This window comes from Perca flavescens, chromosome 2 (genome assembly GCF_004354835.1).
Source record: "Perca flavescens isolate YP-PL-M2 chromosome 2, PFLA_1.0, whole genome shotgun sequence".
In the NCBI taxonomy this organism is placed as follows: Eukaryota; Metazoa; Chordata; class Actinopteri; order Perciformes; family Percidae; genus Perca; species Perca flavescens.
This window is the reverse complement of record NC_041332.1, coordinates 8,389,503-8,401,740: the sequence shown is the minus strand read 5'-3', so window position 1 is coordinate 8,401,740 and position 12,238 is coordinate 8,389,503. Positions and strand designations below refer to the sequence as shown.

Genomic DNA, 12,238 nt, shown 5'->3' with positions numbered 1-12,238 from the left:
CATTAAAGTACAAAAATCTAAGTGGACAGGGATGTCCTCATACTTTTATAGATAATGTAGATAGATACTTTATTCATCCTGAGGGAAATTTTAGGCATCCAGTAGCTTAGACAACCATAACACAACAAACACACATACAAACATACTGTATATCTAACATACATAAAAATCACTCAAAGAAATGTAAAGAGTTAACAATTTGTGAAGTGATTACAAAGGTCTGGTATCGACTGACCATGTGATGCAATGACCATGATAAGGTGCTATGGTAGAGTGTGTGCAATGGTGGCAGTGCAAAAGTGAACAGTGTAGGGATTGAACAGTGCAGGAGCTTATTATTAACTATGACTATGAAAAGACAAGAATGTGAACATAATAGAATTGCTTGACAAACCAGAAAAGAAAGAATACACTTTAAGAACAATATATAACAGGGAATAAGTTATAAGATGTAAATGTTATGACTACAGTCCAGAATGTGTAGGAGGGCTAGTACTGTATAGCCTATAAGACAGTCAGGTGTACAGCAGACAAAGTGATATAATGGTAGGGTAGGGGGTGAGAGAGACAGGCTCATGCTGAAAAGTCAATTTCTCCCCTCCTCCTTTGTGTGGTATTGAAGAGTTGGATGGCCCTGGAGACAAATGTGGACTGTATGTGTTGTCACGGTGACATGTAATAGGTTCAGTACCGTTAAGGGTTTGGTGAAAGCATGTTGAGAACACACATGAAGACACATTTGATAGTCAGTTACAGCAGTCATTCTAAAGACTCAAAACAGACAGAATGAAAAACTTCAATAGCAGAAAAAAGAAAAGAAAGAGCAGTGCCCAAATTTAGCGATGAATTTTGATTGAAAACAGGTTAACATATCATTATTAATGTAGTGCATTAATTGGCAAAAGATAATCTTTAGTAAATTACACTACAGCACAAGATGTTTTACAGACCTGGACTTTTGGGTTTCAAAAATGTATTTATAATTGAAACTAATTTCCAGTGAAGTTTACTGTTCAGCATTTACCGTTTATCTTCTAACCTCATCCTTGATAACGTTCAGTTATCTGCCACTGACATGCAGACGGATGTGCCTTAGGAAGTAGAGCAGGTTGTGTATTAATCTTAAGTTTGGTGAGATCATGATCACAGCTTTAAAATGGACACATTTGTAATCGATACACAGCCAAAATGCATCATGTCGAAATGGTTTTTGACACTTTTTAAAAAGTGATTAGTTTAACATTCTAACATCAGGCCTGTGTGATTTTAAAAGAGTAAATCCTGTTCAGACACAAAATACATTCAACAGGTCTTTATTTAAACAAACACTGTCTTTGTGCATTTGTATTTTCTGACATTTTATAATACTGAATTTTCTTATCAACGTCACAATATAGGCAAGATATACATATTTAAATATAAATTACACAAAGAGAGAATTAATGGCTCCAGAACAAGTCCCCCCAAAAAACCCAAAACAGGTGACGGCACCCAGAAGGACGGAACACCAGAATTTGGTGCCAAGTGAAAATTTTAATGTAGCCGTGCTACATTCAGGATTCATTTTTCAGAAAAGACAAATCAAAAATAAATCAACTAAAAAGGTGCAAGTTCATTTTTTTAGCTCCCAGGCCTAGGAAACCATACTGTGTCCAAAATATGGAACCTCTTTGTGATTTGACAGTGGCGGAGTAAATGTATGCAACACAGAGACCTTCCTATAACCAAGTCAGGAATAATAAAGCATCATCAATGCTGCTCCTGCATTTGTGTCTACATTGTCAGAGGTGTAGTCAGGACATTGGTAAGCTCCTGTGTGTCCACAGCAGGACTGCACAGCAAGGACGTGTCCTGCATAAGGGACACCAACTCAACAGGACCAGGTGGGCTCGTGTTCTTTTGTGCACACCTCGTCAGGGATTCAGGCTGCCTGCGGTTTTCGAAAACCGCTCGCTTTGTTGTTTCGCTGTAACCGCTCAACCTGGAAGCTAGAGATCTTTTGGGCTTAGGCTTCCTGAGCTTCTTCTTCTCCGGGTCGTGGGCGACGCTGTGACGCCGGAGGCTCTGCCTCATGGCGAAGGTCTTGCCGCAGCCGGGGTGGGTGCAGGCGAAGGGCCGCAGCTCCTCGTGGAAGGAGCTGATGTGGCTCTGCAGGTTGAACATGGTGGTGAAAGCTCTGTCGCAGCCGTCCCTGGGGCACTTGAGGACCACCCGCGTCTCGGAGTGGACGTGCTGATGCTGCTGCAGGAACCAGGAGTCCCTGAACACCTTGCTGCACTGGTCGCACTTCAGAGCGAGCCTGCGCTTGTGTTTGTGCTGCTCCTTCCTGTGCTTGGTGTACTCTGTCCAGGTTTTCCCCGTGAAGCCGCAGCCCTCCTCCTTGCAGGGGTAGCCCCTGTGCACCTTCTCGTGCCGCTTCAGCTTGCAGGGGAAGGCGAACCGCTTCTGGCAGCCTTCGAACGTGCACTGGTACGGGGGCAGCTCGGTGTGCTGCTCACACACGTGGGCCTTGAGCTGCTTGTTCTTCTTGAACTCGAGCCCGCAGCCCTCGAATTTGCACACGTACTTTTTCTGCTGCTGCTGGTTCTGGTGCTGCGCGTGGACGCGGCCGACGTGCCTGGCCCGGTTGGCGTTGGTGGTGAAGGCCTCCTCGCAGCCGTCCTCGGTGCACCGAAAGGGCTTCACGCCGCTGTGGCTGAGCTCGTGCCGCGTCAGGTGGTACGGGCTGCAGAACGACTTGCCGCAGCCCTCGTGCTCACAGGCGTACGGCTTCACGCCCGTGTGCTTACACAAATGAGCGTCCAGCTTCCACTGTTTGTTATAGGCCGCCGAGCAGCCGGCATACGAGCAAATGTACCGTTTGAGCGACTCCGTTTTAGTTTCCATTTCTGCGGCATAAACAAATCACAGGTTGGGTATATTTTGAGAGCTCCAGCCACGCTTTCCCGTCTTCTTGACACCGATACTTCCCACAATCCTCTGCAACGTGACGCCACTTCCGGATCCTGGAAATTACCCATCAGCCCTCTAGTTTTACTATTTGGTCGATGGTTGTTTTTGCAGCTAACTATAAGAGCACTGTAAGTATTTTTTTAGGTTTGTACTCTAGAGTTGATTTGACAACAGCGCATTAAACATTGTGGCATGGTTTTGTTTACAGTTGTCATTTAGCTACATGTTGTTCATATGCACGCGAAGAGGAAGCTAACGTTACATAGCGAGCTAGCTGTTGCTGCTAATGTTAGCTTCTAGCTCCGATGCGTTCCCATACAGTTAGTTAGTCACACCAAACTCCATGCAAAATTCTGTCAGTTTTAATGTTTTCATGTAGCTTTTAAAAACAATATAAGCGTTTACGGTCAACATAAACTTCACTCACATATCAGAAAAGAAGCAGACGTTTGTAAGCTACCATTGCTAGTATTCAGCACAATACTTTTGTAACAAAGTATTTTGCTGAATAAACAACAACAAGGTTTGTTGACGAAGCTATGACGTTAACTTGTTAGTTGTATACACTCAAACAGCTCAACTAAGTTTGGAGAAGGATTGCTGTCATAACGTTATTATGGCTTGTATTTAACGTTACACTAGTCAGGCCCTTGATGACATAGGACACATTCACTGATAGATTTTTACAGTTCGTCGACAAACAATGTGGCTGAATTGACCTGCGCGTTTGTATGGTTTGCCGTTTTCACCAATTGTAAAAATAAATAGATAAAAGATTAACTTTAATACACATATGCCATACCATAGTTTCAGCTAAATGTACTAATAGACTGACAACTGAGTGTGTATAATTGTTTGTTTACATGTAACTGTTAGCTTACAGTATGGTGTCAGTGACATGACTTCTCTTTTTATCTGGTTAAAAAGGGGAGAATCCATTACTAGCGTAGAGATCCAGTCGCCACAATGGTAAGTCATAGTGTTTTACAAATCACTTGTCTTTCAAGATACAAATAATCCCAAAGGTTTTGTGTTTTAATACTCCGTTTGTACACTTCACTAACAAAGTGTCCTGTGTTGTTTTCTTGACAGGGTGAAAGAAAAGGAACAAACAAATACTACCCTCCAGATTTTGATCCGGCCAAGGTGTGTATGATCACACAGACCAGTGTCTGTCAGTCTCTTTAGTGTCACTTGGTATGTGTATTGATACTGACTTATAGTTTCATAATTCTTTGTCTTTAGCATGGATCCCTCAATGGCTATCATAAAACTCACGCCCTGCGGGAGAGGGCCAGGAAACTGTCCCAGGGCATCCTCATTATCAGGTTAGTGCACACATGATGATCTGATGTTGGCTGGAGATCGGAAATTATAAAAAAATATCATTTGCAATCCAGGCAAGTACTAACATGTTGTCAGATATGTTAAATCATTTTTTTTAGCGACTTCAAAAGACATTTTCTTAAAAGAAAATGACAGGCACACATGCTACAGTGCATCTTTACTACCTTTTATGTAATGTATTTAACTACCACAAACAAGTGTCTTGTTGAAATATGATAAAATAAGCAAATCTAGAATAACTTGATGAATATTAATGGGAATGTCTCATATACCTAATAAACTAGGGGAACACTTAATTCCATGATTTTAATTAAGTTAAAAAAAACACAAATGCTCAACCTTAAAAATCGTTGACCAGAACTTGTGTTTTCCCTTTACACTCAACCTAAGTGTATGTTTTAACTGTTTGACTGTTGTCCTTTAAGGTTTGAGATGCCATACAACATCTGGTGTGATGGCTGTAAAAATCACATAGGCATGGGTAAGTTTGAAGAAAAACATGACCCTTTTAGTTAGATTCAATCTCACGGTCTCATACAGCCGCTTTTCATTTTCATGACACTGATGTTCTGCTTGTACAGGGGTCCGTTACAATGCTGAGAAGAAGAAAGTGGGGAACTACTACACCACGCCAATCTACAGGTAATGTGCTGTACTGCTGACATGAACGTCACTCCGCCCCTCTTTTCCACTGGCCGCGTCTGCGCTGCAATCTGGCTGTGTGGTGGTTTTGTTCTGTCCTCCGCCACGCGCCATTCCACACCGGGAGTGTCTCGGAAGCGGAGCATCTTGCCTGCCCGACTTGCAGATTTGATTGACTTCTTAGTACTCTTAAGTACTTGAAAGAGCAATCAAGTGTTGATTAAGCTAGTATCTACCTTCCACTCCAAGCACTCCTGCAATTGAACTGGGTCTTTTGGTAAATTGACTGGATGCTCTCGCTTTTTCGCTTCTTGTCAGGCTGTTCGAACGGCCCGCGGCTTGCATGAAAAGAGACCTGGCGCTTATCTTTAGCGGAGCGGAGAGCCGCTTCATGCACGCTTCTGAATATCATAGCAGCTGGTGAAATATCAAACATTGACTTAAATGGCCGCAATTGCTCGTGGGGTTCACAGCGCCTACCGGCACGCAATGCAGATGCGCCTGGTGGAAAATGGTGGTAAGTTGTGTGGTGCAGTTCACAGCATCTTTTTAGACAACAGAAAATCCTCATGAACCCTTCTGACAAATGTAAAAATGCACAATTTAAGATATTAAGGTCATCTTTATTGCCTCCTCAATCAGGTTTAGGATGAAGTGCCATCTGTGTGTCAACTACATCGAGATGCAGACAGATCCGGCGACCTGCGACTATTTAATAGTAAGCGGGGCGAGCAGGAAGGAGGAACGCTGGGACATGGCGGAGAATGAGCAGATCCTCACCACGGGTTTGTTATCAATCTAATGAAAAATGACATTCTTAAGATCATGGAACCCCGTCAAGTGCACAGCCCATCTCAAACTGTGAAGATGTCTTTATGTCCTCACTGCCTTTAGACTTTTAATTTTCTGCATCTGTTTTATGGCCACCTGATTTTTTCTTTTTCTTTTGCATGCTTGTTTTTTTGTTTCTAAACACCTCTCTTCCCCCGTCTCTCTGTACAGAGCGGGCAGAGAAGGAGAAACTTGAGACGGATGCCATGTTCAAACTTGACCACGGTGGGCAAGACAAGGAGAAGCTAAAGAAGGCTCTGCCTTCTCTGTCCGAGATCCAAGACTACCAGTCCAGCAAGAAGGACGACTTCCAGCTCAACAGCTCCCTCCGCAGGAAGTTCAGGGTAGAATAGTGATCTCTTGTGTTGCCGACTGCTGTGTTAATGCTACCCAAGATGATGTTCACCATCTGTTTTTGGTATATTGCTGCTAGTTTTGTGTTGATCAAATTTAAAGTGAAGTAAAACCTGCAGCACCACTGTATTTTTCTAATTAGTTATTGTTTATAAAATCCACTGTATATTACTGCATGCCTGGCATACTCACACACAGGCCAAAAAAGATTCGTGTCGTGAGAGCTCAAACATCAGTGACATAGAAGACCAAATAATTACTACAACGTTACTCACAGCAGCACATGAAGTAGTAGTGCCAAGTTCAGATGTTTTAAGGTTGTATTGCATTGTGTCAATAAACTGACGCCGCTGCTTTAATTTGACAGACCGAGAAGAAAGTTCGTGCTGAGCAGGAGGAGAAGGACAACTCGGTGAGGATGAGGACCAACCTGTCCATCCCATTGCTGCCAGAGAAGGAGGAGGACAAGAAACTGGCAGCACTGCTTACATACCAGGCACCTGACTGTAAGTAACAGATACAGGGCCCTAGCTTGTACCCGGCGCAGCGCAAAGCCCGACGCAAGTGTCTTTGCTAGTTTAAGACCGACGCAGTTGTCAATTTCCCGTCCAGCGCCCACGTCGTTAAATAGCAAATGCACCTGCGGCAATCTGTGCGCCCATGGGTGTGCTGGTCTTACAGGGAGGTGTGTTCAGGTGCATTCTTGGCGTATTGCTATCTTGAGGCAGCAGGAAGTGATTGCGCCATTGACCAATAAAAACCTGGTCTGAAGTCAATAGCGCAGCATTTCATTGTTATTTTAACAGCAAATTAGTAAAATGCGCCTAGGCTTATGCACAGCGCGCGCACACTATGCTTGTTACACACACAGGGAAGCGCAGCAGCACACAAACATACAAAACATTAATTATGGTGCAAATTTGACATTAAAATAGCAATGCGCCAAGGTACAAACGCGCCTGGCTTTTAAAGGGAATGGGAGAAGACACTGATTGGTTTATTGCATGATACGCCCAAAACACACCTGTGATTAATTAAGACAGTAAGTACAACCCTTTTGAGCTGTGCGCTTAGATTGTTAAAATAGGGTCTAAATTTAAAGATGCTTATTCAGGGGACCCAGTCTAGATGTATTACCTGGACTTGGAAACAGGTTATATTTGTGAAAAACCTCAAACAATTTTCCCATCTGAATCGCAGAAAGCACACACGGGCACCAAATCTGCATAATTTCTTTCTTTTTTTTACATTTCAGTTTATTATTTTTAATAATTAGCCACCTGCATTGATGTAATCTTGCTGTAAAATATTAAAAACCCCTCTCAGTAAAATGCAGTATAAATGACCAAACTAAAGCTTCCAAAAATGACCATGAAGTTGAATCAACACTGTTTGAAACGTGTTTAAATAAAAACTGAACATATTGCTTAAAAAATGGCAATAATAAATAAAAAAAAAAAAACCTTTGTTGAGAAAGCCTATCCTCTTTAGTACTTTTGCCTTTTCTCATGGCCAAACTTTGTACCAGATTTCATTCTAATTTAGTAAGCTTTTTGGATATCCCGCCAACTAACACAAAGACATTCTAAAGGGACCAAAACATTCTCCTTTGCAAGGTGTGTCTTAACACTACTTGTTTGTTATTGCACTTCATGTTTGTAACTTATTTGTATCTGCTTATGTCTTGTGTTGTTTGCACCTTATGTGTAGTAGTCTGAATGGGTGCTTCACACCCACTAAATGTTGCATCCTTCATTCTTTTTGTTTTGCACCGTGGACCAGTAGAAAGACAATTTTGTTCCTCTTTTGTATGACATGAAAGTCTCTCCTATATTATCGCTTACGTTTTAGATATTCTTTAAAGGAACACGCCGACTTATTTGGACTTTGTCTTATTGACTGTAACCCCCAAAGTTAGATAAGTCCATACATACCCTTCTCATCTATGTGTGTGTCGTAACTCGCCCCCACCGCTAGCTTAGCCTAGCACAGATCCTGGAGGTAACCGGCTCCCTCTAGCCTACTGATCCCAGTAAGTGACAACATAACGCCAACATGTTCCTATTTACATGTCGTGATTTGTATAGTCACAGCGTGTACAAATAACAAGATCACATGAGACACAGCCATCTTCTAACTGTATACATACTGGGAACTATATCCTCAGAACTCTGAGCAAACTCCAAGCGAACTCTCTGCTCCTCACCACGGGGCTTCTCAGGTGCTGTGAGCAAATCACTCTGCCCAAGTAGCAGAAGTAGCAGTGCTTTGCCTTTCTGAGAATATAGTTCCCAGTTTATATACACTTAGAAGATGTCTGTGTCCCCTTGTTATTTGTACACGCTGTGACTATACAAATCACAAGAAATAGGAAAATGTTGGCGTTATTTTGTCACTTATTGGGAGCCGTAGGCTAGATGGAGCCAGTTACCTCCAGAATCTGTGCTAAGCTAGGCTAGCGGTGGGGGCGTCAGACAGAGTTACAACACACACAGAGATGAGAAGGGTATGTATGGACTTATCTAACTCTGGGGGATATGGTGAATAAGACAAAGTCCCAACAAGTCGGCGTGTTCCTTTTAATACATGTGTGTGAACAGAGCAAAGTTTGAATTCTAATATTACGACGCCTTAAAAAAATTGTCTTGCTAATTATTTTCCTCCCTAATCAGCCTATGAGGACAAGCAGCACAGCAAGCGGAAAGAGATCGCCTCCCGTTCGTGGTTCAACTCCGCCTCGGCCACACCGGGAACTGCTGCGGGGAGTCTGCTCCACAAGCTGGGCCTGCAGGGGAAAGAAGCAGCAGTAGCCAAAGCCCTGGGCTCCTCACCTGGCTCCCTTATCCGGAAACGCTCAGGAGGACTGGGAACAAAAAAGCGAACCATGCGCCACCATCGCTCGCAGGAAGTCAAACCCTGAAATCAACATGTCTAACGGAGAGGTCCCTCAGAGAGAGGAGGCCCCAAGTATAGTACCGACACAAATGGGGCAGGACGTAACAGAGACAAATGACAATGGCTCCAGGGAGACGCATGTTAAAACCACAGAGGAAGCAGATAAAGGACTGACAAACTCAAAGGATTTTGGGAAGGTGAAGGAACAGGGCAAAAGTTTAGGAGCACTCGGATCCTTGGTGGCAGACTACAGCGACTCAGATTCAGACCCTGGACAATGAGGCTGAATGATGAGCTAAAAGGGACAATTTCTGTATTTAATGAACGGAGGTCTTCATATGCAAAGTCAATGTGTCATTGTGTGAGAGTGAAATAAACTGGAGATGTTTGTCACGACCGCAGACATCTTCTGTAACGCTTTTACAGCGTTTTTCTAAACGTTTTTCACTTTGAAAAAAACAGCAATGGTTAAGTTACCTGTCTGATCGGAAATACTTTAGTTTTAATAAACTGTGAAATAAGATTTTAATTTTAAGCTTGGCTGCCTGTAGAATTCATTGTCATAAATGTTATATGACAACAGCATCACTTCAATATGTGTTTAAAAAGAAAGTTAGTAATATAGAGTATATAAGGCCTCTGTGCAGAAACTACAAACCCAGCTTAAAGTAGTTGGTTATTTAGATTTTAAAAGTGAATACATATGTGTGATCTAGGGCTGCTCAATATATTGTTTTTTTTATCGTCATAGCAATATCATCTGGCGCAATATACATATCGCAATACATACTGAGATTTTTTGTGTTGAAAGAAAATATCAGTAGAAAACTGCACTTTAAAGTGTATGTCATTCTTTTGTCATTGTCAATTCAATGTTCAATTTGCTCAATAAAAGAATGTTAGAAAGAATAATTGTTTTAAATTCAACAAGCGATTTTTGTTTTTAAAAGAAAAATGAAAGCAACAGAAGGCAGAACTGAGTACACTCTAATATGTTATCTGTTAATTATTCAAAGACATTATTGCGTATCGCATATTTTCCTAATATAGTGCAGCCCTAATGTGATCTGATGACAAAACTGTCAGGCACCTTGTGAAATAAAAAAAAAAAAAAAACACTGTAAAATACCGTTGAACTGTTGACTGAGTTGAGTTTGTTACCTGAAACATTACACATTGTTGCAACAATTTACATCAGCCAGTGGTGAACGTTATGTTTTTTACTCCGAATGTCACAGAATCAAAGAGCAAAACTGGCAACCGGCTTTCAATAATCAGACACTGAGAAAATCATGACTGTATACGCAGAGAAAGCACTTGTCCACTAACGGTATTTCTAGTAAACCAGAAACTATGCCACATGTTGACTAATTGGGACAATTGTCACATATATGCTCCAGTGTGCTAACTCACCCAAATATGAAGCAAAATCTGACATAGGGGTGCAAGATATATCGACTCAATATCTTTATTGCAATATCACGTTGCGTAATATTATATAGAGGGGTGCAAGATATATAGATGCAATATCGTTATCGCAATATATCGATATATTTTTTAAGTATAAAAAATTTTGTGGAGCGCTGCGTCCCCTCCGTTGGCTGTGTGGCTTAGTTGAGTTTGATTTGGAGCTCGCTTGAAACGCTGTAATGGTCATGTCTCATTGGCCAGTTACCGTGCCACGTGCACATGTTAGTGCACGTCAGCGCACGGGTCCACTACGTGACAAACCCTATGGAGCATACCACGTGTGGGCATATTTCGACAGAGTGACAGTCTAAGTGAAGAAATAGATAGAGACAACAAAACGGAACGAATCAGAGAAGAGAAAGAAAAGTTGTGTCCGGTTTTCTTTCTTTCTTTCTTTATATATTTGATACTGTCCAACCAGTAGAACATGTCCTGTTCTGTAGACATGGTCCTTATTGTGTGTGTGTGTGTGTGTGTGTAGACATGGTCCTTATTTATATATTCATCAGTTGAAATAAACCTTGTGTTGTAAGAAAACTTGTTTAATTTGTTATGAATCTATTTTGACGCGTCTTCCCGTAACTTTTGAAATTTTACATATGTTTAAAAATATCGAAATTAATATTGATATCGCAATATTCATAATCGATATCGCAATATCACATTTTGTCAATATTGTGCAACCCTAATCTGACAGTTTTAAGAAAAGTGGCATCCTCCTATGACATTCTCATTGGTTTAAATCAGTTTTCAATATTGTATGAGTAGACAGGTAAATGTGTAGCGATTGTACCAAAAAATGAACCCAGGACTTTTTTGTACAGTGCAGTTGATATTGTATTGTTCTTTTCAGTGTTCAGAAAACGTCATTGCATGTTACAGACAGATCTTTCTTTGTTGTCTGTTGCTTAGGGTTTTACAGTATAGAACTGTTGAAATGACCTGCAATGCACTGTGGGATTTTGTTAATGACGTTTTAAAAGTGGGCCCTGTTCTGGGCCAAGTCTGTAAAAAAAAAAAGAATTAATTTGGTGAAAGATTATCTTTCTGGCAATATACTTTAACCAGTAATATGTGGTAATAGTTTGAGTTACCGGTACAGGTTTAGCTGTATAGAATAGCCTTCCCACTTTGGACACAAGTTGAGTAGATAATTCTTTGGGCATTTTTCAGCTTTCATGTTTGACAGGACAGATGAAGACATGAAAGGGGAGAAAGCGGGGGAAGGACATGCAGCAAAGGACCGCACGTCAGAGTCAAACCACAGCCCGCTGCGTCGATGAGTAAACCTCTATATATGGGCGCCTGCTCTACCAACTGAGCTATCTGGGCGCTCAGGATGAAAGATTTTTAAAGGTGTCATAAATATATTTGTCCTTTTGTGGGGAGTGGAGTGGTGGTTGATGTTGGTTAAAAATAGTTGGACAAAAAAAATAAAAAACGGAGAAATCTCCTTTGATACTCAGTGTGCCATCGTTCATGGGATGATTTTATCATTTTAATGCTGAACTCTGGGCTCCATCAATGACCCCCTTTATTTACAGTTTGGCAGCAGGTGGAGTGTGAGAGCTTCCTGACCAACAAACCTGCAGTTTGTTTTTGAGTCATTCTTATTAATCAGAAACTGTTGCCCCTCCTCTTCCTGTTGACTGTACAATGAGTGTATGATGAGGTAGAAGGGGGGGGGTTACAGTAGTTGACTGTCTCTGCTGTGGACATAGGACACTGAGGCTCCCAGTCAGTCAAC

At 41.7% G+C, this 12,238-nt stretch overlaps 2 protein-coding genes across 3 annotated transcripts; one reads left to right on the top strand and one right to left on the bottom strand.

The window, feature by feature from the left end:
* Positions 1–1,297: 1,297 nt before the first annotated feature.
* LOC114569438 (transcription factor IIIA-like) lies at positions 1,298–3,031 on the bottom strand. The gene has a single exon (XM_028599254.1). The coding sequence runs from the start codon at positions 2,884–2,886 to the stop codon at positions 1,774–1,776; it is 1,113 nt and encodes a 370-aa protein (XP_028455055.1). The 5' UTR covers positions 2,887–3,031; the 3' UTR covers positions 1,298–1,773.
* yju2b (YJU2 splicing factor homolog B) lies at positions 1,767–10,564 on the top strand. Of its 2 annotated transcripts, none has more exons than XM_028599270.1 (10): positions 1,767–1,883; positions 3,880–3,921; positions 4,045–4,098; positions 4,198–4,280; positions 4,725–4,780; positions 4,881–4,941; positions 5,584–5,726; positions 5,944–6,116; positions 6,494–6,632; positions 8,799–10,564. In XM_028599270.1, exons 2-10 carry the CDS (start codon positions 3,919–3,921, stop codon positions 9,044–9,046), a joined length of 960 nt encoding a protein of 319 aa, XP_028455071.1. In that variant the 5' UTR covers positions 1,767–1,883; positions 3,880–3,918; the 3' UTR covers positions 9,047–10,564. The 2 variants fall into 2 exon arrangements, with proteins under 2 accessions (XP_028455071.1, XP_028455065.1); XM_028599264.1 differs by lacking the exon at positions 1,767–1,883 and adding an exon at positions 3,031–3,080.
* Positions 10,565–12,238: the final 1,674 nt, after the last annotated feature.